The following is a 26,272-nucleotide window of genomic DNA, read 5'->3' on the forward strand; positions in this document are numbered from 1 at the left end:
AGTGTTACATGCCGCTCTATGTGCCTTTAATAATGATTTGGAAGCCTAATTTTTCGCAATGGTACTAGCATCTGTTACTGTTTAATAATGAGGCCGCGACATTCATATCGCTCTTCATGAACTTAACAACAAGCGCTTGACATAGATTGAACAGGGGTGACGATTAGCTCGTATATCTGTACCAATACACATGCCATTGTCAACACTGCTTATCTGGGCTGAAAAGCAAACTCGTACTATCGTACTGACACACTAACATTTTGGGAAGCGTTCTCCTTGATGTATGACTAACAACTTCTATCAATTATCGATAATCATTTTGAAGAATACACTTAACATGGCTTGCAGTGTTTTAGCACAATACTATAAGGACTAAATGATCAGTCCAACACAGCGATCTTTCATAAGTAACAAACGGTTACCTCTTACCTTTTGTTTCTAAACTTCTTTACCTAGCCACCCTTTCCTTTGTGCACAACTTTATGTATTAATGCGAAACGTTATCATCTAAGAGTAATTCCTCTATGATGTCCACAGCCTAACCAGTCATATCTTCTGAAAAGAAATATACATACAGATATCATTGCTAAGATCTGCCATTTATACTTGCTTATGTTTTCTTTGTGTAGCCAGTGGCATGGTCGAACACCACTTGCTTTTCACTGTATGTAAAGTATTGCCATGTTGCTTCGTTCTTTTTCATCTTGGATATTTTAACTTTTATAAAAGACTATGTGTTATTTGCCCTTCTCTCCACCACAGGTAATAACCTCCTACTAGGAGCTCAGCAAATATAATTCTGAACTCCTCACCTATAGAGTGGGTAATACCCCTCTCTAACACAACACCCTTAGGTCCTGATGAAAGCTCACCTGACCCTACGGGGCACATGAGGAGCTGAAACATGTCGACCCACCCTTTGGATTGATTGTACAGTGGACACACTAACTGCCCTCTCTGTACAACTTCCCCCCCTTTTTATTATTTTCCCGTGCACCAGACAACAATAAAAATTATAGTCTAGGTAGCATGAGGGAATATCCCTTTTTAATTCACGCCGATTCACTGCACACGAGCACTTTACCCAATTTTTTATCTCTGATCACTACTGAAAATATCCAGTGGTTTCCTTCGGGTGGAGGTAGCACAATACTAAACCCAATGATGATGCTGTCACGTTATTTAGGCGGAGAATCAAGATATACCGCCACAAAAACCATCTAAAAACGTGAATGAGGGTTTTTTAAGGAACAGTCGAAAAACCACTTAACCCTGGATAACAGGTACAAGTGATCCACTCTTTTTTTATGACAAACTATCAACTGGAAGGTGAATGGATCACGTATCCTTCTTACTCCCTCACAACTGATTGGTTACTAGTTGAGAGAGCTGCAGAGTGTGTCCCACCTTGTTTTTGTATGTAGTACATGGCTGTCATGTTGTCCGTGCGGACTAAGACAGCCTTGCATGATATGTGTTTAGGTCTCGCTGAGCCCAGCGCATGCGCTGGCTCGGAGAAACATTTTGTATGTGGGATTTTCAAAGTGCTGCTGGCTGGCCTAACGCTTGCGTTCACGCGATCGTGCACGCGCGCAGCCGGACGCCAGCAGCACTTTGAAAACTCGTGCGTCATCGCGCACTTATTTAACTTACTTCGCTCTATTGTAAATCGCTCGCACGCCTCTGGGTAAAGTTCGCGCTATATAAAAATGCTTAAAGAAATAAAATACCTATGACACGCTTGCTACGCCAATGTGTGTATTTTACCCCCTTTTCTTTGCACTAATTTTTCCCTCCTTTCCTTTACTTCAAATGGCTCCTCGTTCGTTTTATGCCTCATTATTTGTGATTCTGGCTTTCTTTAAAACGGAAGCCATCAGGTCTTCATTTACAGAAGCAAAGCATGCTGTGTCAGTCAATTAATCGGGGAAGTTGAACACTGCTTGCACAGTAGCCAAGTGCTCTCAGCCAATCAGAGACAAGGTACAAAAGAAGACAAAACAACTAGACCGTGCTTCAAAAACAGCAGTTAGTATTTCTTCAGTTTTCATGGCTTTGACACCAGCTTCGCTGACTGTCATGGCGGCCCCCATGCAGTATTGCTGCTGTGCTGGGATGTTACTGTGGCTTTCGCAGAGAGGAGGTAGCACCTTCACCCCTCGATACAGAGGAGTGAAGCGTGTCTCTGAATTAATAAGTCCGGCCAGAGGCTCGCAGAGCGAGACTAGCACCACACGAGAAGTGACTTCGCAGGTTGACTTGAGGGACAGGTACGAAAAAAGGGACTCAACACTCTTGGAATCGAAATATGCTTTGCTGGCAATGGCAACACGTATTGCTAAATGCATTTGGTTTTGCCTATGTGATAAACATTTTTTTTGATAGGTTTTAAGTTCGTGAGGAGATGTGCAATATAATAATCTCAGTAAAAGTGTTATGAATTGTTTTTTGTGAAAGGCAATATATTGTGCCTATATCTGCTGGTTATCTAGATAAAGCGCTCCTGGACCTTCGGGTGATGTTGTGCAGGGCATGTTTAGCCACTGTCTGGAGTATAAAGGGAATTGGACGGCGATGTGGAGTGGTGAATTCCGCCGCACCACATTGAGAGGATTCTTTAATAGAATAGCATTTCAACATTCTTTGGCAAATAAAATAAATGCTAGTGAGGACATATTAATTTTAAATATATTGCATGTGTTGAGTGGTGGGAGTTGAACAATGACTGCAATTAAAATAGCATGCGGAAAAACAAATGGTGAAAGCTACGAAAATAAAGCTGGACATGGCTTATAAAATACTGATGTGCTTTGAATAAACAGATCTCCTTTGCCGGCCTGCAGCTGCCGGGCTTTTAAATCACAGAGTGAAAAAGCCGAAAATTAAGTGAACTAGTAAATACCTACATTCCAAAGTTGGACATCAAAACTGGGCAATTCCATTGATAGAGATGTGGAAGTTGCAGTTTGGTATTTTCCACCGTCTCTTATCAATGCAAAGAAAATGTGAGTGAGAGTAGCAGTGAAGAACAGAATAATGAGTTTTTTTTTTTTACCTGACTAATCCTGAGAAGTGGAATGTGATTATTTGATATGAATTGTAATAGACACCACTTAATGTTACTTCAGACGTGTTCACAGTGATGTAATATATACAATTGGTAACGGTCCTCAAGGAGCTGCTTTTGCATGCCTACAGTGTCTCAAATACATGCACTAAGGGCACAAAAAATATAGCAACCCATGATGCACTTTTGAGCAGTTGCAATCTGCATTAAAATATGACTTTGTTCCTGATTGTGTGTGGATGTGTCCCTGTTTATGAATGTGAGTTTATTTTCCTGTGTTCGTTCCCCGTTTGTGTCTACGTGTTCTTGTGTCCGTTCCTGTGTGTCTGTCCTTGTGTGTGCTTATTTATATGTTCCACTACCCCCTGCTTGCTTCCTTGTTTCTGTGTGTGCCAGTTTCTGTGTGCATTCTTGTGCTTCTGTTTGTGTGATGACGTGAACTTTCTTTTGCTCTGCGTGTGTCTCATATGTGTTGTTGCATTTTTCATCAGAAACTTGGCAAAATTCACAGGGTCCGTTCCTTTAAACCTTTTCCACACACAAATCTGGGAAAATTGCAAAATGTGCTCTCAGGATCCCTAGCCACAAAGTTAGCATCTGCAGAGGTTTCGGTACAGAGATATACTCTGCAGCTGCACAGTATTAACTACATGTTTGAAATTCTGCCAGTAGTGACACTGAGTGCACGAGAAGTGCCGGTTCCCAGCGGCACTTTTGCTGGTATTCACCTATATGTGCTATGTCTTTCCCACTCTCCCGCGCAGTATTGAGATCACTCCAATCACAAGTGGGGCAGGAACAAATCTTACACCTATTGTAAGTAGGTCTGGGAAAAATAAATAATAAATTGTGTTCTATTTATGAAAAAAAGAGGATTTAACTTAAGGCTACACTATAGATTTTCCTTGATGACGTTTCACGATAGCAGTGTTGTGGACTATGTGCATCTAACAGGCATTCTGTGACAATCACACATTTACTGGGCGTGTGCATGGGGATTCTGGATAGAGTGTAAGGAGGGGGACATCTGCATAAGTTGCAAATGTATGACTAGATCTGCGGATGCTTCAGACAGTGCTGCGATGTTCAATCTATCACGACTGGTACCCCTCCTATATGACTCCCGGTGGCTCACACCCGCAGAAAGGAAACCATCAGACTAGAGACGAACGAGTAACAAAAAAACAAGCATTGGCATAGCCAATAGGTCCCGCCTTTGGGACCTTATAAGTGTTTAGCCATGCAATAGTTGATGTTGTTGCACCAAGTATATTGTGCTGCATAACTAAATACTTATAAGGTCCCAAAAGCGAGACGTATTGGCTATGCCAATGCTTGTTTTTAAATGCTTTAAAGGCTAGGAATATGGCTAGTAACTCCAGGTGGTTGATGTGGAGTAACTTGTTGAGGTGTCCACCTATCCTGCATGGTGTGATGTAGGTGAGCTCCCCAGCCGGAGAGCGATGCGTCCGCCGTTATAACTATTTGAGGAATCGGCTCTAGGAACGGTCGCCCTTTGGAAAGGTTCTTAGTGTTCCACCACTGTAGAGAGCGATCAGTACGACCGTCTACCAACACCAGATCTGTTAACTGTCCTTGAGCTTGGTTCCATTGGCGTGCTAATCACTCTTGGAGAGGACGCATCTGGAGTCTTGCATGAGGCACTATCAATATACAAGAGGCCATCATTCCTATGAGTTGCATGAACACTCGAGCTGGAAGAGTTTTGTGGTTGGAAGTTGGTGAGAAGAGTTTGCATGCTTGCTATCCTGGCGGGACTGGGATAGGCTAGCGCCCTTGAGGTGCCTATTGGGTCACCGAGGTATTATTGTGTGTGGGACGGTTGCAGATGGGACGTGGCGTGGTTCACAGTGAACCCCAGGTCGTGAATTTGTTGAATAGTGGCGTGAGTGTGTTGTGTACACTGATTGTATGAGCTGGCTTTTATGAGCCAGTCGTCCAGATATGGGAAGACATGGATGTGTTGTCTTCTTAGAGGAGCTGCCACTACCACCAGGCACTTGGTGAATACCCGGGGTGCTGTGGTGACTCCGAATGGAAGTACTTTGAATTGATAGTGCGGACCGTCCACTACGAATCTGAGATATTTCCTGTGAGCGTTGTGAATGGGAATGTGGAAATAGGCATCCTTGAGGTCTAGGATAGCAAGGAAGTCGCCCTGTGAAAGCAGAGGAAGGACCTGCTGGAGTGTGACCATGTGGAAATGGTTTGAGTGTATGTATAGGTTTAGGGGTCTGAGTTCTAGAATAGGCCTTAGAGAGCTGTCCTTTTTTGGTATGAGAAAATACGGGGAGTAAACTCCTTTGTTTTGTTGGTGCAGGGGAACTGGTTCTATTGCACTTTTTTGTAGGAGGGAGATTACCTCCTGCTTTAGCAGTAACAAATGTTCTTGTGACATTGGACGCTGTTTGGGTGGTATGTTTGGGGGGGTAGATGTTAGTTCAAGACAGTAGCCTGATTGAATTATCTGTTGCACCCACCTGTCTTAAGTGATGTTGGCCCAGACAGGAAGGAATTGTTGGTGTCTTCCCCCGACTGGAGTGGAATGGTCTGGGGAAAGTGTGGGGGGGGGGGGTGGGGGGGGGGGGAGTCATTGGGTGGGGGTGGAGGCAGAGCGGGAGTTGTTGGTTTTGCCTCTGCCTTTTTTGTTGTTGCCCCTGTAACCACCTCTTTGGTAACCTCTAGTAAAGGTGGATTGGGTGGGAGCCTTGTAAGAAGTGGAGGGGCTATCCGAGGAATAGCCTCTGTGGGTGTTTCTGAAGGATGAGAGACGAAAGGAATGTCTAGGAGCTTGCGACTGCAAGGCTCCCATAGATTTGGCTGTGTCGGTATTCTTAATTTTTTCAAGGGATACATCCACATTAGGGCCAAATAGGTGTTGCTCATCGAATGGCTGATTGAGTATGGAACTCTGGACTTCAGGTTTGAAACCTGAAATGCGTAGCCAGGTATGCCTACGCAGAAGGACACTGGTGTTTATTGCCCTTGAGTCGGTATCTGCTACGTCTAAGGCACAACGGATGGAGGTGTTAGTGATTGTTTTACCTTCCTGTATGAGTTCATTGGCCCTATTTTTATACCTGTCTGGGAGGTGCTGCTTTATGGACTCAAGCTCATCATAATGTGCCCTGTCATACCTAGCTAACGGCACTTGGGTATTGGCAATGCGCCATATGTTTGCCGCCTGTGACGCCGTTCGTTTGCCAGAGGCGTACAGGAGTTTAGATTGCTTATCTGGTGGTGGTGCGTCACCTGATTGGGAATTGGCTCTCTTTTGCGCATTGGAGACTACAAGGGAGTCTAGAGGTGCGGGCCTTTAATGTAGGCTGGATCAGTAGGGGCAGCCTTATACTTTTTCTCTATTTTAGGGTTGATGACTCGAGCCCTGACTGGGTCTTTAAAGACCTGTGGTGCATGCTTAATGACCCCTTTAAGCATGGGTAAAATTGAGGTGGACCTTTGTGTGGTGTCAAAAGTGTCCATGAGAAAATCTTCCTCCGGGGTCCGTGTGTAGGGTAACCCCGTGGTACTGGGCAGCTCTGTGGAGGAGCTGGTTGAAGCCGATAGTGTCCTCTGGAGGGGAAGGCCTGGAGGGATAGATGTCCTCTTGTGGGGTTTAAGGGACGTTTGGATACTATAATCATCCCAGGGGTCTGGGGAGCGAGTAGGAGTAGGGTTCCCTAGTGGTTGATTGTCCGCACCTCCCCCTGAGGAGGAGTAGTAGCAGTAGCAGGAGTAGTAGGAGGGGGAGGAGTAGTAGTAGTAGCAGCAGTAGTAGGAGTAGTAGGAGGGGGAGGAGTAGTAGTAGTAGCAGTAGTAGTAGGAGGGGGAGGAGGGGGAGGAGTAGTAGGAGTAGCAGTAGGAGGAGGAGGGGGAGGAGTAGCAGTAGGAGGAGGGGGAGGAGGAGGAGGAGTAGCAGTAGGAGGAGGGGGAGGAGGAGGAGGAGGAGCAGTAGGAGGAGGGGGAGGAGGAGGAGGAGTAGCAGTAGGAGGAGGGGGAGGAGGAGGAGGAGTAGCAGTAGGAGGAGGGGGAGGAGGAGGAGGAGCAGTAGGAGGAGGGGGAGGAGGGGGAGGAGGAGGAGGAGTAGCAGTAGGAGGAGGGGGAGGAGGAGGAGTAGCAGTAGGAGGAGGGGGAGGAGGGGGAGGAGGAGGAGGAGTAGCAGTAGGAGGAGGGGGAGGAGGAGTAGCAGTAGGAGGAGGGGGAGGAGGGGGAGGAGGAGGGGGAGGAGTAGCAGTAGGAGGAGGGGGAGGAGGGGGAGGAGGGGGAGGAGGAGTAGCAGTAGGGGGAGGGGGAGGAGTAGCAGTAGGAGGAGTAGGAGGAGGGGGAGGAGGGAGAGGGGGAGGAGTAGCAGTAGGAGCAGGGGGAGGAGGGGGAGGAGGAGGAGTAGCAGTGGGAGGAGGGGGAGGAGGGGGAGGAGGAGGAGGAGGAGTAGCAGTAGGAGGAGGGGGAGGGGGAGGAGGGGGAGGGGGAGGAGGAGGGGGGAGGAGGGGGAGGAGGAGGAGGAGGAGTAGCAGTAGGAGGAGGGGGAGGAGTAGCAGTAGGAGGAGGAGGAGTAGGAGGAGGGGGAGGAGGGGGAGGAGTAGCAGTAGGAGGAGGGGGGGGAGGGGGGGAGGAGGGGGGGAGGAGGGGGAGGAGGAGGAGGAGGAGGGGGAGGAGGAGGAGGAGGGGGAGGAGGAGGAGGAGGGGGAGGAGGGGGAGGAGGAGGAGGAGGGGGAGGAGGGGGAGGAGGAGGAGGAGGGGGAGGAGTAGCAGTAGGAGGAGGGGGAGGAGTAGAAGTAGGAGGAGGGGGAGGAGTAGCAGTAGGAGGAGGGGGAGGAGGGGGGAGAGGAGGGGGAGGAGGGGGAGGAGGGGGAGGAGGAGGAGGAGTAGCAGTAGGAGGAGGGGGAGGAGGGGGAGGAGTAGCAGTAGGAGGAGGGGGAGGAGGGGGAGGAGTAGCAGTAGGAGGAGGGGGAGGAGGGAGAGGAGGGGGAGGAGGAGGGGGGGAGGGGGAGGAGCGGGAGGGGGAGGAGGGGGAGGAGGGGGAGGGGGAGGAGGGGGAGGGGGAGGAGGGGGAGGAGGAGGAGGGGGAGGAGGAGGAGGGGGAGGAGGGGGAGGAGGGGGAGGAGGGGGAGGAGGGGGAGGAGGAGGAGGGGGAGGAGGGGGAGGAGGAGGAGGGGGAGGAGGGGGAGGAGGGGGAGGAGGAGGAATCCTTAATGGAGAGGTAGCAAAGTCTCTTTTTAGGTGGTGGAGCCGGTGCAGGCGTATCTAGCCGTCTCTTCTTGATGCTAAGCATTAAGTGATTAGTCTTAGGATCCTTCACAAGAGTTTTTTGGGTAGGATCGGGGTGAAACAGTTCTTCTGTGGGAGGCAGATCCTTTGGTGCAGACGGTGTTGGTGCCGTAGGCTTTTTCTCGGTAGCGGTTCTGGGTTTGGAACCGTGCGGTTTTGCAGTGTCTTTGGCCGATGGAACCGGTTGTTTCCTCGGTTCCGAGGTCTTTTTCGGCTTCGAAGCATGGGAGTCGGGCCCTTTGGTGGCAGTTTTTTTGGTGGGCTCTGAGTGGGTTGTCGGTGTCGAGGGGCCGGTGCCAGTCTTTGACGCCGAGTGCTTGGATGTTGAAGCAGCGGTCGGCGTGGATGAGGGAGAGGACGACTTCTTTTTCGGCACCGAAGGTAGGCTGACTCGAGCCAGAGTCAACTGAAGGTTTAGTAGGCTTCTTTAGCAGGCCCGAAGGCGGGGCATGGGAAGCAGTCTCTCGGTGTGCACCTGGGCCCGAAGCTGAAGGTGGGACCGAAACCTTTTTAGATGGTGTCGAGGGTGGGTTGGGGTCGTTGTCTGTACTCACAGCCCTCTGTGCTGGAGTGATGTCCTCGACGTCGGAGTCATCTGCTTCGGAGGCGCTGATGAGGCATTCCTTGACCCGCCCCTGCTCTGGCACATAGAAGCCCTCTTGGAAGATGTCTTCGGGGATCGAAGATGACGAGCGAGCCATGGTTCTTCTAGCTCGTCGGTCCCGAATCGTCTTCTTGGAGCAGAAGGAGGCGCAAGCTGGACAGTCTCTGGCCTCGTGCTCCGGCAAAAGGCAGAGGCTGCACACCTCATGCAGGTCGGTGTGGGGAAACTTGGACCCACATCGAGGACACTTCTTGAATGGCGTCCTTTCCATGAGCCAGAAGATGAGTCCCAGGTAGGTTGAATGCCTTCGTCGACGACCGGAATCAAAGACTTCGAAGTAGTTGAGAGTCGCGTGGAATGGGAAAACGCGATCGAGACAATACCGTCGAAAAGGGAAGGATTGCGCGTCGAAAGAGAAAACCGGTAACGGTTCCTAACTGGAGCGCGAGAAACACATACGTGCCAGATGGCGGAAAAAACCAATCTGAGGATGGAGCTGATGCCCATGCGTACTATGGTACAAAGGAGGAGTCACCTACCTCGTGACTTCCAAAGACTTTCCAAGACAAAAACAAGTGCAAACATCTGGGCCCAACACCAGATTGCGATCTATGCATAGTGTGTAATCTGCAGCTCATATGCCTCGAACATATATATATCTACATTCAACTGCATTCAACTGTATTATCAAAAAATTTGCAAAAGCTTTGTTATTCTTAAAACAAACGTTTTACGAAAAGCTAATAAAAACTTGCTCACTCCAGGCCAAGAGGCTAAAACCGCAATTATTTAAGAGAATTCCTATATTATGGAGGAAGACATGGTAACTATTAGTAGTGAAGATGGTAGGAGGCATTTACAGAGTATTACTCTGCACTTTGAGAAGACCAGGTGGATTCAGACGAGATGGAGGCCTTTGTGAGGGCTGCTAATCTCCCCGTGTTGACTAAGAATAATCGTGAAGCTTTAGCAGCGAAGGAGATTAAGGCAATCTCATACCTCCACCCTAACAAAGCTCGTGGACCGGATGGTCTGACCAATGGATTTTATAAACTCTTCTGGTAAGAACTAACCCCATGCCTTTTAGACACATACAACTCCTTTCTCCTCTCACACGAGTATTGCTACAAAGAGTGAAACACATTTTTACATAAAGCAGGCAAACCTGTGAACTATGTGAAACATATTAGCATATATTATTACATTAACGCAAATTATTACTATTTTGGCCAATAGGTTTTTGCCTCATCTACCCTTACACCGAAAGGTTAATCCGCCATCAGGGAGGTGCTGCATCTTATAGAAAACAGAACTTACAGAAACCTTCTGCTAGTCAACCTTTTATTGGATGCAGAAACTACATTCAACAGGGTTAAATGCTTCTTTCATTGAGTGCCTACAGCATTAGGTCTGGGTCACGCATGCTAATTTTGATAAGAGCCAATGACAAACGGGGACAAGCATATTGGTCAATGGGGGTGAAGACGAGAGCAATTCCCCCCCCCCCCCCTTATTTGGGAGGAGGGTGGGTGCCATAGATGCCTGTTGTCATCTCTACCATTCATTTTAGCAACAGAGAAAATTACCAAATGACCAATTTAAAGTCAACTAGAAAAATACAAGTTATTAAGTATGGAGCTCTTGCAGGCATTGAAAGATCGTCCACCCCCCTTTCGATGAGCGAAGGATAAAATTAAAGGCCTGGGTATCTACATCACACTATAAATATACTCCGTCTAACCTGCAAATCAATCCAACCACCCCTTGATCAATGCACTTATTATGGACCTTCGTAGATGGCAGAATCTTTATATTTCCTGGTTGAGTGGAGAAGCTTAACATCCTGCCTAGATTATACAACTTCCAGGCCTTACCGACAGACCCCTATAACTGCTAGACCCCCACCCGCCACTAGTCAGAATTACTATGCTCCACCCTGGAAATATGGGAACTAACAAGACAAGGCCTTATGTCCTTCCCTTCTCCTTATGTGCATCCCAGACTTTACTCCAGGACGCACCAGGTCAGGGTTCGCGCTCTGATCAGAGGATATAGGATGCTTAGAGATTTATTTATGGATTGGGGAAATCAAATTTTTAGAACATTGTAAAAAGCAATTCTAAATTAAGGAGACTGGTCCTATGCAGTACTTGCAACAGAGGCACTGGGCTATGCATCTAGAGAATAGGGAAGAAGCATCTAGACAGCCACCCAATTGGATAAGTTGGTTGCCATCCATACAATTTTTTTTATATATACAAGTTTAGAAAAAAAAAATGTTTAAGAGTTTAATACAGCGCGAACTAGACCCGAAGATATAGGGCATCAGAGTGCTTTTCAAAGCACCAGTTTCATTACACAAGGACACATTCATTTTTGTTAGGCACGGGGAGATTAAGTGATTTGCCCAGAATCACAGAATGTTGAGTGTCGTTGCAGAGACTCAAACCCGGTTCCCCAGCTTCGAAGTAGACTGCGCTAGCCGTAAGGCTACATGCTCTCCCCCATACTATATGGACAAGACTTATTTCAATTATTTACTCGATCTTTGTGGAAGACAGTCCCAATGACGAGGCATGAAAAAACAGCAACGCATGTTAAATATCCATGGCCTTGTGCAGCAATGGCAGACACTCTGGTAAGATAACTTATGACTGCAAAGGTGAAAAGAGACAACAAAATAGAGAGTTGATGTATACACACAAGACATTATGGCACAAAACTCCAATGAAAGTGAAGCATATGTAAGGTAATGCAATAGGACCGAGTTGGAGGGAGTGCGGGATGGAGGGAGGTGACCCGCACTTATAGTGGCCACGTCCTCCAGTAAAACCTTTCTGGTAAGATTTCGAGCCATATCAAGAGGGTACTGGGCTAGCTAATATATATACTGATCCTGCAACACTCTTGTTACACAGAGGACCCACTGAAAAAATAAAATCTACAATAGACATGAGAATAATTATTAATATGCTCTTGACAGCCAGGCAAATAAATGCCTACCAATAGAAGACTACAGATATACAGACAAGGCAGAAATGGGTGATTAAATTATGGATGCCACTGTCAACTGAGAAATTGCCTTGGGAACTAAATAATATGGGGAACACATATGAAAGCATATGGCACCCACTAACCCTTAACTGTCAGAAGGGGCCAGTCCCTGGGTTGCCCAAAATCCATGAGATGGTTGAAACTGACCAATTATTAGGGTCACTGTTAATGCAGATTTCATCTTTGTTGTAGAAATGTCTGCTGAATAAGCATTAGATAAAGGAGTGCTGCAAGTGTATTTAGAATAACTCTCTAACCATCTGTGGGTTAATTAGGGTGGGATGGAGTCATTTTACTTAAAATGTATGGTATGTTGAAGCATCTTCACGATTGAAAACCCTAATAAAAACATTTTTTCTGGTATCTATAATCTACATCCCTTTCAAGGCTTCAGTACACAACACTATGTTCGGTCCTGGCATTGGTGAACTTTCAAAATCTTGTTAGTGATACTAGCAAATAAGTCTGTTGTCTCCTATATAAAAGATAATTAAGGTGCAAAGACTAGTAGTGTGACGGCAGAGAAATAACTGCACAATGTGGGAAGGGAGGAAGCAGATGCAAAAAGAAAGGAGGCAAACAACAGTTACAGCCATATTTGTTTACGTGCAGCGTTACAACAAACAAATGATGGACGGAATGCTGACAATGCATACATTCTCCCCCAGTCAAGAGATCTGGGTTAAATCCATCGTTCTTTTGCCCACTACACCACCCCAGTTCAGACATGGCCATATGCAAATCAGTCTTGACCCTGTGCCTCATGGGAACAGTCCAGCCCGAACTGCCAAGCCATGTCTTCCCTGGACTGGAATCAAGCATCCTAGGACCGGATTTAGGCCCAGATCTCTGTACTGGGGTGAATGTATGACATTGTTCTGCATTCTGTCCATCAATTGTTGTTTTTGCATTTGTCACCCCGAGTGGGACGGGTATGCTCAGACGTGAGGCCCGTGCTCTCCATGCCACTGGAATCAAGCTATCCTGGCTGAAGAGGGGTGAAACCCCGAAACCGGTCCTAGGATGCTTGGTTCCAGTCCAGGGAGGACCTGGCTTGGCAGTTCGGGCTGGACTGTTCCCATGAGGCACAGGGTCAAGACTGATTTGCATATGGCTGGGTTCAAACTGGAATGGCATGGTGAGCAAAAAAACGATGGCTTTAGGCCCAGATCTCTGTACTGGGGTGAATGTATGACATTGTTCTGCATTCTGTCCATCAATTGTTGTTTTTGCATTTGTCACCCCGAGTGGGACGGGTATGCTCAGACGTGAGTCCCGTGCTCTCCATGCCACTGGAATCAAGCTATCCTGGCTGAAGAGGGGTGAAACCCCGAAACCGGTCCTAGGATGCTTGGTTCCAGTCCAGGGAGGGCCTGGCTTGGCAGTTCGGGCTGGACTGTTCCCATGAGGCACAGGGTCAAGACTGATTTGCATATGGCTGGGTTCAAACTGGAATGGCATGGTGAGCAAAAAAACGATGGATTTAGGCCCAGATCTCTGTACTGGGGTGAATGTATGACATTGTTCTGCATTCTGTCCATCAATTGTTGTTTTTGCATTTGTTTACGTGCAGCATAAATGGGTAGCGCAACTGCACTTTTATATCAGGTGGAGGAGTGGGCAAAAACACCAATACATTTTTAAATTAAGAGGCAAAGGGTACTGAAGTACGTGTGTTGCTTTGATAGAGATGATAGATAACTTCCTTTAAATTCAAATTTTTCAACTTAAAAACATACTCTGAATAATATGCAAAGTCTTCTAGATAAAGCCACTGCCATTTCCATTTAACATGGGCAAGAATATGTAGCTGACATTTGTCTTAAGTTCTGTCCAATTTTGTATGCAACTGAAGGCAGGCTTACAGCATCAAGCTCTGGCAGTGAGCGCCACACAATTACTGCACTCACAACCATCTTACTGGAAGGTTGTGAGGATGGTGAGAAGTCCAGTATAGCTGCAGCTCCTGTGAATTCCATGCCATACCTCATACCCAATAACCAAATATCGCAATAGAGCAATTTCATCACTAAGACTTCATCAAGGGTTTAAGACTCAGATTCTGTAGAATCAGTCCTCAATTCCTGTGCTGTGATCCAAACTGGAGTATTGAGGGTCTGTCTTCACTGTGCCCACTATGGTAGTGATGCCGGTCTATGGTATATTTCAAACAGCACCTTTATATTAATGTATGGCACACAGGAGGGTCCTCCCGTGCAATAATGTTATATTTATAATCAGCGAAGTATATGTCGCCGGTCCATTCTATATTATGGACAGCACCGCTAAGTTCTCATAAATGCACAGGAGTGTAACCCCAAAAGAATGTATACAACAAAAGCGTCTGAGCTTCAGAATGGCCGGTATCTTGCTTACCCTGCATGGACTAGGATGAACAAAATTAACAGCACCCAGAACCAGTGGGTCAGTCATGGTGCATTCTACTTCGCTCTACCTGGTTTTAACCCATTTGCTCTCAGTGACCGAATACCACCTGCAGCACACTTATTCAGAGCATACCACTAAAGCAGCAGTCAATATTGCCTGTAGAACGGGTAATTTCTTTACATATACATTGACTGGAACACTGTTTATAAAACAAACATTTGTACACACCTCAACTAAATAGGGTAGACTCTTCAGTAGCTCAGTCAGTGACAAGAATCCATATTCACATGGATTAAGGGGAATGCTATGGACAACTTCATAATGTCGTTTAAGCTGATGAACGGTAAGACAGGTGGCTTCATCCCAAGACATCATCAGCACCAGGAGCTGTGCAGTTAGAGAGCGCAGAGACTTTCGATTTATAAGTTGTATTTGCTTTCCAGACTCTGCTTCAACCACCTGCAAAAAATTAAAAAGTTAGGCAAGAAAGTATTTGTTCTTTCAATTGCATTTATTTAAATGCATGCTGATGAATGGTGACAGCAATAGAACTCAGGAAAACCAGAAGCAGAACGATTATGTCACACATTGTCTCACAAAGAATTCTAGTTCACTGTCCATTTTCTAAACAAAAAACATTGATGGGCACACCTGAAACATTTCAAAATTTTACAAATGCAGCTAGTTGGTGGCATAAGTGAGCATCAGATGCGTTTTTGGCTAACACCAAAAACAACCCACGTTTTATCTCATCTTACCAAATTGTAGGCCCGGTAATAAAGTGCAAGTTCCTTGTGAAAAGGAATCCTACGGGTTTCAAGCTGTTCACACATCTTTAGTGTGACATTGATCTAGTTGTCAAAAAGGAAACATGGGTGCATGAAAGAAACCTTAACAATAGGAAAATAAATTACCTGTAACTGTAGTTCTCCAGTATTGGAATCTTTCATAGATTGAAGCATGTGAATCTATGAAAGATCCAATACTAGAGTCATAACTCTCCATCATGGGTGGTCTTGGAAACAGTAGAATACCTCTGAGCTTGTGAGATATTAAATACATTTTTAATGACTTCCTTTCAATTGGGTACACTCATTTACATTTAAAAAATGTGTTTTAGGAAGGTATTTGTTTGAGTCAACTAATTTTATCAAATTAGTTGCAGTAAAGTACACATGGTTGAAAACACTGCTCTAGGGAAGCCTTTAGAACTCAAACTAATTATAACGCAGAAAGAAATGGTGTCCACGAACTAGAATGCAAACTTTGTATGAGAAAAAAAATGTTCCAGGACTCTCAGATCACCCCAGAGCCATGCTGCAGTAAATGGATTATGGCTTAAGGTTTTCCCCAAACATCTGATTTTTTTAGTAAACACATTAAGATGCCAGAGTGGACGGCGTCTAAAGCACTGGGCTGACATTAAACCCTCTTGAGACAAGCCTAGGCTAAGAAGCTTCTGTGGGTAAATGCTGGTTAGGAGATGTACCAAATCTTCCTTTAAAACCACTGTGATTGAGCAGGTGGATGGTGCACCACACTGTAGGCTTCTAGTTAATAAACGTTGTAATAAAGTGCCCCTTTTTTAATTTGTCAAGTCCACTGTTTGCCTGCTATCTGATGCAATTTTTCAAGTGCCCTAGGCTCCGGTTATCTAGGTCTCCAGTGTTAGAACTCTTTCCCGAAAATTGTACAACTGTTTCCCCAATTACCAATATCTTTAGCACCCCTTGTACGCCAATGGTAAATGGTACCCCCTGGTACCCAGGACAAGGAGGCTAAAAAGGATCCCTAAGGGCGGCAGCATGTATTGTGCCACCCTAAGGGACCCCTGAGCACCAACATGCAAACTGCCATTGCAAGCTGTGTGCCATGGTGCAGAAAAACATGAAGACAAAACATGGCACACCCCCTCTGTGCCATACCTACAGACACTGCATGCAGTCTAGGCAAGCCACCCTTACAGTACTAAGGCAGGGTGCACCATACTACATGTGTGGACATATTTGCATGAGCTGATATGCCCCTGTGATATCCAAGTCAATTTTTGGATATCACAAATTAACAGTGAAGCCTCTTTAAGAGCATGTGCTGGAAACTAGTGTTTACGAGTTTACCCAGTTACATGATGGCTTCACTGAAACCAGAGAGGTTTGGTATCAAACACCTCGTATTCATAAACCTACACCGATTCAAGAGATGGATTTATTAATACATGCACCTAGAGGGCACCTTGGAGGTGCCCCCTGACACCTACCGACTTCTAGGGTGCTGGCTGACTGGTGTAGACCAGCCTGCCACCACAGAATGGTTTCTGATCTCTGCCGGTGAAAGCCTGCGCTCTGAGGGCAGAAACAATGCCTACTCCGACTGGAAGTGTTGTCACCTCCTCCAAAAAGGATGGCTAAGTGATCAGCGCATCAAGGCAGGAGGCTTCAGAGCCCTCTTTTACATTTGATATACGAGTCAAGGCTTCCCCAGACAGGGGAAATGCCACCCCCTGCCCCGGGCCCATTTGGCACCAGGTCAGGTGTGAAAATTAGTTAGCCAGGAGGCAAGTCGTCTACTCAGGCTAGTACCACCCCTTAAATGGGCTACGTGAAGTGGAAAACTTTTAGAATTCTACAATCTTAGTTTAGGAGGAATTAGGCTATCTGGGTCAGGGTTATGCTTACAGAAAGTGGTCATATAAAAGGTGTAGACACCCTAAAAGGTAAGAAGCCCATTAGCTACTACTTGTCACTCCCTGTAACGTCCCAAATTGAGTATGCAGGTGGCACCCCTGACACTAGCACCTTCGATTCGACAGATCAAGAAGAAAGGACAAAGAAGGGTTACAAGAAAAGTTAGTACTAATGACCGACATTGGCCAAACCCTGCCTGGCTGCACCAGTCTCAACAACCATAACCAGATTACGCGTCCTGCAGCTGACCAGCATCCAAGAACCCTGGAAGACTGCCATCCCTTAGCAAATTGCCAGTAAATCTCTCTTGGAGAAGAGCACCGAAATTCAAAATCTTGTCTACCTAGTTGCCACTCCCCAGCCAGCCAGACACAGCAGCCGCCCAGGAAGAGAACTTTGTGCTCCTGAAGTTCCGATCTGGTCCCAACCAAGTGAGGGGTCACCAGCACCAACGGGGAGCCTCACATGACCAATACCCGGGGTACTGAACCCCTTGCAATATGCACAGCCCATGAGGGTCGAATCCAGACTGCCACTGCACCAAGACTGAGCAGCCATCGCGGGACATCAGCATTGCAGAGACCCACTTCCAGAATGGCCCAACTTTCCTGATTTTTGCACCCTAAACCTGCAAGACCAACAACCGCAAGGCTCTAGGATGCTCAGCACCATGTACTCTTAAATGGCAGCACTGCACTTACAGTGCCCAGGAATGGACCTGGGTACTGTAGGGGGACAGGGCTCATGCTCCTGTGCCCACACCACTGGCATAGGGCACCCAGCTAGAGGGGTGGCTGATGTATGCCAGGGCAGTGTATGTTGTGGACATGGCACACTAGGATGCGTGCCATGTCGACTGTTTTGTTCTATACCCAGACACTCATCCTGCAAGGGCAGTGTGTTTGTGTCAGGGTACAGGGCCTCTAAGGGTGGCACAATAAGTGCTGCAGTCCTTAGGGGCCATCCCTGGTCACAAGGTCCTGGGTACCTAGGGTACCATTTACCAGGGGCTGACATATGGCCAGGGTTTGCCAAATTGGGTTTTAGGTTTCAGCATAGTTTTTAGGGGAGGAACATAGGCCCTGGGCACCTGATCAGCAGGAGCACAGGGCCCACTCAGTCAAAGTACATTCAGCAATTCAGCAAAAAGTGGGGGCATACCATGCAAGAAAGATGGCACTTTCTCACACATTGTTTTTGACTTCAGAGAGTGCTGTTCCTCACCTCTAGGGGTCAGAAACGCATCTGTGGTGGCAGGCTGGTTGATACCGGACAGCCAGCACACTAGATGTTGGTAGGTTTTCAGGGGGTACCTTTAATGTTCCCTCTGGGTGCATGTTATAATCTAGTACTGGCACCAGTACAGATTTATTAAGAATAGGTGTTTGATACCAAACGCCATAGGTTTCAGTGAAGCCATTATGTAGCTGGGAAACTTTTAATGACCAGTGCCTAGAACACGTACTCAATATGGTTTCCCTGTTAACTTGTACTGTCTAGCAATTGGACTAGAAAGCACTGGGGCTTATCTGTTCATGCTGATATGTCCTTGTAGGAAGCTGGCTCTGTATATACTATATCAATGTAAGGTATACTGTGCACAGAGTCCAGTGGATCCCCAAAGATAGGCAGAGGTAAAAGTAGATAATACCTTACCCTCTATTAGTGGTAGTGTGGGCGAGCAGTAAGACTTTATCAGAGGGTAGTGTTAAACATTTATTTTACAGTCAGGCAAGAAATTATGTCAAAGACTGAACTCAGACCAATTTGTTTGTATAAAAATATTTTGTTATATTTTATTTTTTAGAACCACGCCAGGCTTGGTACAGGTCAGTATAATAACATTGTAAGAATTATGCAATGAAATACAATTTGAATGCAGATGGATTGGTTTACAGTTAAGTCATTTGTTTATAAAAACAGTTTGAATTACTTTTCAGATTACTTTTAAAGTTACTTTTTCTACTCAGTGTGATATGCCTAGATATCACACTGGGACATTTTCTAGACAAAATGGTAAGTACATCAGTTTTTGTATATGTGCAGTTTAAGGTTTCATACAAACCAACTAAACACTTAGAACAATTTTAACAAGAAAGCAGAAAATGCAGTCCTATGGGAGAAAACAATGTTATCGGTAAGTACTTAGGTTTGGGAGTTGGTTTTTTGGTGTTAGGAAAAAGGTTTCCCCAGGGTCAAGGATGCACTCAAAGCAAACTCAGCGGCACTAGGGCGGCTGGGTGCTGAGGCCCAATGTTATCCAATGGGGGATAGGGGGCCTTTGGTTGGTGGCTGCTCACGAGCAGGCCACAAGGTTGTGGGAGCAAAGCACAAGTTACTACTTGTGTAACGATATATCTGTAAGAGACATTAGTTAGTGATAGATTACCTTAGAATATCCCCAGGTGTCAGAAGCTTTGCTAGCAGTACCCCTGCACGTCGCTAGGTGGCGTCCTGCAGCTCCGCGGCCGTCGCTGGCGTCGCAAGCCCCAAGATGACGTCACGGAGACTACTTAGGTGCCACCCATGCGCGCTGACTTCAGTTCTGTACACGACTTTCCTCACCAGGAATGCAGAGCCATGCAAGAAACTGACCACTGGTGCCAAGAAACTAGGGCCCTGAAAGGGATGACCTTAACTCTAGAAATCAGTTCGCAGAACGGGGAGGATGGGTGGGGCGGTAAGGAATCTATCACTAAATAACGTCTCCTACAGATATATCGTTACACAAGTAGTAACTTGTGCATCTGAAAGACACGTTAGCGATACATTCCTTACCTTAGAATAGATACCCCAGCAATACCAACCCTGGTGGTGGGTCTGCGAAAAGATTACACCAGAAAGTCATGGAGAACAGAACGGCCAAAGAAGCCGTCTTTCCGGACCGGACTGTCAAGGCAGTAATGCTTGGTAAACTTGTGCAGCGAAGCCCACGTAGCCACCTGACAAATGTCCTGCAAGGTGTCACCGCGTCCCAAGGCAGTAGTGGCTGCAGTTGCCCTGGTCGAATGGGCACGCAGCCCCACAGGGGGCTCCTTCTTAGCCAAGAGGTAACATGCTTTGATGCACAGAACAACCCACCGCAAGATGGTCCGTTTGTGCACAGCCTGACATTTTTGGGCGCTCACGTAGCCAACAAAGAGCTGGTCATCCACCTGGAACTGCTGCGTATGCTTCAGATAGAATGCGAGCGCACGTTTTGGGTCCAGACGGTGAAGCCTCTCCTCCTCTCTTGAAGGATGCGGAAAGAAGGTGGGCAAAGTGATGGTCTGCCCGATGTGGAAGGGCATGACAACCTTTGGCAAGAAAGAAGGACGGGTCCTTAAAACCACCTTGTCCGGATGAACAGAAAGGAGGCTTGGAAGAAAGAGCCTGGAGCTCACTCACTCGTCTGGCAGAGGTGATAGATACCAGGAAAGCAGTCTTGAGAATGAGAAGACGCAAAGGACAGGTATGAAGGGGCTCGAAAGGAGCACACATCAGATATGTCAAGACAAGGCTCAAGTCCCATTGAGGCATTATGAACGGCACACGAGGAAACGTGTGCGTAATGCCTTTCAGGAAACGGTTAACAACCGGGGACTTAAAAAGAGAAGGCTGATCTGGAAGCCGTAAAAAAAGCAGAGATAGCCGAAAGATAACCTTTGATAGTGCTCAGAACAGAGCCCTGCTGGGCCAAAGAAAGAAGGAACAGAAGGACTTCAGAAAAAAGGCAGAAAGGGGATCCACAGCCTTTGCCACAAACTTGTTCCACCTGCAGGCGTATAACGTTTTAGTGGAGGGACGCCTGGCTGCCAGAATGACATCACAGACTTCGGGAGGAAGATCAAAAGCTGTCAACTGTCACCGCTCAAACTCCACGCATGGAGGTGGAGGCTGGACAGGTTGAGGTGGAGGACCGTCCCCTGCTGCTGCGACAGAAGATCCTCCCGAAGAGGCAGACGGATCGGGGGATCGAACGCCATGCTGAGTAGCTCAGGATACCAGTATCTTCATGCCCAATCCGGAGCCACAAGGATGACTTGGGCCCGGTTACGCCAAATCTTCTTCAGCACTCTGGGCAGAAGTGGTATAGGCGGGAAGACGTACAATAGACCGCAACTCCACTCGCGACGAAAAGCGGCGCTGAGCGAGTGCCGCCTTGGAAATTCCAACGCGCAAAACTGATAACATTGCGTGTTCTCTGCGGTGGCGAATAGATCTAACCAAGGCTCTCCCCACTGCTGAAAGAGACCTTGGCAAGACTTGATAAGCATATTCCTGCAAAGAAGCTAAAAAAGAGAGAGAAACCCTCAGCCCCCTGGTTTAACGAGGAATTGCGAGCACTCAGAATGGGTTGTAAAGTGGCCGAAAAAGCCTGGAGAAAAGGATATAGTGATACAGATAAAAATGCTTTTCAGAATCAACTTAATCTCTACAAAAACACTATAGCGAAAACTAAAGCAGAGTATTTTGATAATACCATTCTTCTAGCAGCTAATAGCACCAAAGCTATATTCAGCTTAGTAAAGAGTCTGTCTAAACCTGACTGTGCTAATATAACAAAATTCCTGTTACTCAAGCTTTATGCGATGAGTTAGCTTCCTATCTGGAGGATAAAATCGACAAGATATTTAGGGATTTTGATCCAGCAACAGCGTGGAAGAACCTGATCCTCAGTTGTCCAATGCTGAGCAGTGTTCTCTGCCATCACCAGACTCTAAGCCCAGCAACCCTACCATTTTAAAACACTGCCAGCATACTCTGGATTGCTTTCGCATTCCGGACGAGGAAACATTTGATACCTTAGCCAGGGGTGTCTCCTCTGGGTCCCCCCTGGACCCCCTTCCCCACAGAATCTGGAAGGAATACGGGGCCGAGCTCTTTGCCTATTTACGACAGATCTGTGGTCTATCTTTGAGTACAGGGGAGGTCCCTATAAACTGGAAGGAGGCAGTTGTGACCACTCTAAAAAAAAAAAAAAAAAAAAAACCACACTTGACCCCGGGTGTGTGGCCAACTATCGGCCAATTTATTTATTGCCATATCCTGTTAAAATTCTGGAACGCATCATCAGTAAGTCTCTATCCCAGTATCTTGAGGAGTATTCGCTCCTTGACGAGATGCAATTTGGCTTTCGGCCCAAGCACGGTACTGAAACAGCACTTGTTACCGTGCTTGATGATATGAGGATGCGGGCTGACAGTGGCCAGTCAGTGATCTTGGTGCTGTTGGACATGTCAGCGGCCTTTGACACTGTAAACCACGGTATACTGTTGGAGAGACTTAAAGACTAGGGTGTAACCGGTCGCACCCTTGACTGGATTTGTTCTTATCTAACAGACAGTACACAGACAGTGTGCCTTCAGCCGTTCTCCTCTAACAAGTCTTCCTTACGACAGGGGGTCCCGCAGGGCTCAGGGATTAGTCCTGTGCTCTTTAACATCTATTTGCAGCCTCTCATTCAGCTTATTGGATCTTTTGGAGTGGAGGTGGTGAATTACGCGGATGATACCCAGCTCGTGTTTTCCTTGGAAGGGAATGATTTTATTTCCTTGGAAAGATTTCACGAGTGTATGACTAGCACCACGAAGTGGCTTAAGAAGAACTGGTTACAATTTAACAGCTCTAAAACGTAAGTGGTCCTGTGTTCTTCCAGAAGATTTGATCAGCCTGTTTTACCCATCTTTCAGCTGTCCCCTACTGGCGCACCTATTACCCCTTCTAGCACAGTACGCAATCTGGGGTTGATGGTGGTTCAGGACCTCCAACTGAATTCTCAGGTTAACAAAACGGTTGGAACTTGCTTCTCGCTAATCCGAGTGCTGAGAAAGCTCCTCCCTTTTTTGCCTAACTCTGCTAGAACGCAGGTTGTGAGATGTGTAATTCTCAGCAGACTTGATTACTGCAACTATCTATATCTGGGTGCGCCTAACACCCTTATCGGGAAGCTGTACAGAATACAGGCCATTGATGCGAAACTCGCTTTAAATAGGCAGAGGGGGACCTCAACCACATTAGCCTTGCGAAATTTGCATTGGCTGCCGATCCACCAGCGAATTCAATTCAAAACTCTATGCACTGTCTTTAGGGCAGCTCATGGAATGGGCCCGAAGAACCTGCAAAGAAAATTCAGCTGGTATTCTCCAACTAGAAACCTTCGTTCTGCTTCTGCATTTCTGATGAATGTAGTCAGGTTCAGGTGGTCCAGAACAGGTGGCAGATCCTTCTCTGCCGTTGCTTCTCGGCTATGGAACACTCTCCCTTTGGATCTACCTCAGGTCCAAAGTCTTATGGATTTCATGAAAAAGTTGAAAACGTTTTTATTCCCTAGGCTGTAGTAATTTTTCCTTCTGATATTATCTCTCTCTTCCTCCCTTCCTATGTCACACCTCGGCTGCCCCTATTAACTTCTGGTGGGGACTCTCCTTTTTAAGCGCCAGGATACCCGTCGGGTGATAGAGCGCTATATAAGCACCTCATTACATTACATTACCTTGCACCACGTCCGAATTCAGACGCCATTCGTGATCCATCAAGCACCGGCGGCTGAGTTCGTCCGCCCTGGCGTTCAGAGAACCTGCCAGGTGTTGAACCACCAAGGTAATGCCTTGATGTTCCAGCCATGTCCAGAGGCGCAGAGCCTCCTGATATAGGGTCCAGGACCCCACCCCACCCTGTTTGTTGCAATACCACATGGTGGTGGTGTCCGTGAACACCTGCAACACACTTCCCCGGACAGAGAGAAGGAATGCCTTCAGTGCAAGACGGATCGCCCGAAGCTCCAACAGATTGATATGGAGCCGGTACTCGGCAGGAGACCAGAGGCCTCTGATCTCCGCCTCTCCCAAGTGGCCTCCCCATCCCAGGAGGGACGCATCCGTCACCACTGTGTGCTCCGGTTGGGGAAGGGAGAGGGATCTGCCATTGACCCAATCACAATTCGTGAGCCACTACTGCAACTGCCGTGCAGTGCCCTCCAAGATCTGGACATGATCGGACAGGTTGCTCTGATGCTGCGCCCACTGGAACTTCAGGTCCCACTGCAGAGCCCGCATATGCCATCTGGCATGTGTCACCAGCAGGATGCAGGAGGCCATCAGGCCCAGAAGCTGGAGGGTCATCCTGACAAACTCAGGACAGAGGTTGAAAGACCGGAATCATTGCCTGAATATCCTGGACTCGCTGCTCGGGAGGATAAACCCGAAACAGCGTCAAATCCAGAACCGCTCCGATGAAGGGGAGCTTCTGAGAGGGACTCGGGTGCGACTTCAGCATGTTGATGGAGAATCCCAGCAAATGCAGGAGGTCAGCCAGTGGTTGACGACTGCCTGGGGCGAGCCCACCTTCAACAACCAGTCGTCGAGGTAAGGGAAGACTGACACCCCTGACCTGCGCAGATGAGCTGCGACCACCGCCATCACTTTCGTGAATACCCGAGGGGCGCTGGTAAGGCCAAAGGGGAGCACGGCAAACTGAAAATGCTCCTGGCCTACCGTGAACCGCAGGTAACGTCGGTGGGCCTGCAGGAGGGGGATGTGAAAATATGTGCCCTGCAAGTCCAACGCTACCATCCAGTCTCCAGGGTCGAGGGCAGCCAGGAACTAAGCCAGAGTCAGCATTTTGAATTTCTCCTTCAGGAGGAAGAGATTGACGTCCCGGAGGTCCAAGATAGGGCGCAGGCCCCCCTTGTCCTTCTTGGGGACCAGAAAGTAGTGAGAATAACAACCACTCCCTACTTCCGGCCCAGGAACGCACTCGATGACCCCCTTGGCCAAGAGGGCCGCAACTTCCTGCTGGAGAGTCGTTCCCCCGACATGTGGTGGTACCAAGGTGGCATGGCTGGAGGGGTGGACTGGAAGGGAAGGGAGTAACCCTTGCGGATGATCTGCAACACCCACTTGTCCAATGTCCCAGTGGGGGAGGTGATGACAAATCCTGCCACCCACTGGCGTGGGGTGCTCCACAAAGCTCGAATTAGGAAGGTTGGGAGGTAGAAGCAGCGGAGGCAGACTGTCCCCCACGCTGATTCCCGGAAGCCGCTGAGGCTGGTTCTGCACAGGCTTGCTGAAGGAACGTACCTGGGCGCCCCTGCCTTGACCATGATAGAAACGAAAACCAGGAGTAGCCGGGCTCTTCGTGGAAAGACCCAAGGACTTGGCCATGGTCCTTAAAACGCTTTAGTGCACTGTCGGCCTAATCGCCAAACAGGCATGTCCATGAGCGAGCTCTGGACATCGGGCGAGAACCCAGTGGATCGCAACCAGGCGTGATGACGCAGTGCCACAGTCATAGAAATCGCCCTGCCCAACGAGTCAGTGGTGTCCAAACCACACCGAATGGCGAACTTAGCCGCATCCTTACCCTCAGCAACCGCCTGGGAAAGCACAGCATGGACCTCCTCAGGACACTGAGGCAACACCTGAGCAAGTGTATCCCACACCGCGTGGGAATAGAGGCCCAATAAGCAGGCTGTGTTCACCAACCGCAGCCCCAAGCTGGTCAAAGAGAACAACCGCTTACCGAACTGTTCAACTGTTCCAGCTTCTTAGAGTCCTTATCCGGCTGAGCCGTGGGAAAGGCACTCTGCGACATCGAGGCCTGAATGACCAGACTCTCAGGCGTGGGATGAGTGGTCAGAAACACGGGGTCACCAGGAGTAGGGCGGGGACACCTGGCGACATTCTTATCCACAGGGGCCCCCGTGGCCAGCCACGACCAAGTGCCCAACAGGATGTCGGAGAGGGTGTCGTCGAAAGGAAGCAGTGGCTCCGACGAGGTAGACGCTGTCTGGAGCACCTCAGTGAGATTAGATTTGAGGGCCACAGTAGGAAGATCGAGGTTAAGGACCTCGGCAGCCCGATGGAGCACCATTGTGTAGGAAGCACCCTCCTCCATGGTAGGCGGGGAAGAGGCAAACCCCGGGTCCGAAGAGACATCAATGTCGCCTGCGTCCTCTAGATCGTCCAGCCAGTCCTGCTCGGAGTCACACTGACATGCAAGAGGGTCCTGGGACCCCTCCCAGTCATCCTCTCCCTCCGTTTCAGGAAAAAACGGCCGTGGCGGTAGAGCCGGAGCTGGGAAAGGAACATACGGCATCAGAAACTGCGACGGCCGGTGTCGGGATGGCGCCGTCTTCCAATGCGGATCCCAGGCAAGAACGAAATGGTCCTGGAACCGGGGCAAGGGTGGAACAAACGGCACCCA

At 47.9% G+C, this 26,272-nt stretch overlaps 1 protein-coding gene across 6 annotated transcripts in view; it reads right to left on the minus strand.

The window, feature by feature from the left end:
• MARF1 (meiosis regulator and mRNA stability factor 1) overlaps positions 1-26,272 on the minus strand; it is an 891,622-nt gene that overhangs the window by 217,181 nt on the left and 648,169 nt on the right. For all 6 annotated transcript variants that reach the window (XM_085632075.1, XM_085632071.1, XM_085632074.1 and 3 more), the window contains one exon: positions 14,631-14,861. In XM_085632075.1, the coding sequence (XP_085488201.1) occupies positions 14,631-14,861 (231 nt within the window). The remainder of the gene's footprint in view (positions 1-14,630; positions 14,862-26,272) is intronic.

The sequence above is a fragment of the Triturus cristatus genome, chromosome 10 (genome assembly GCF_964204655.1).
Source record: "Triturus cristatus chromosome 10, aTriCri1.1, whole genome shotgun sequence".
Lineage (NCBI taxonomy): Eukaryota > Metazoa > Chordata > Amphibia > Caudata > Salamandridae > Triturus > Triturus cristatus.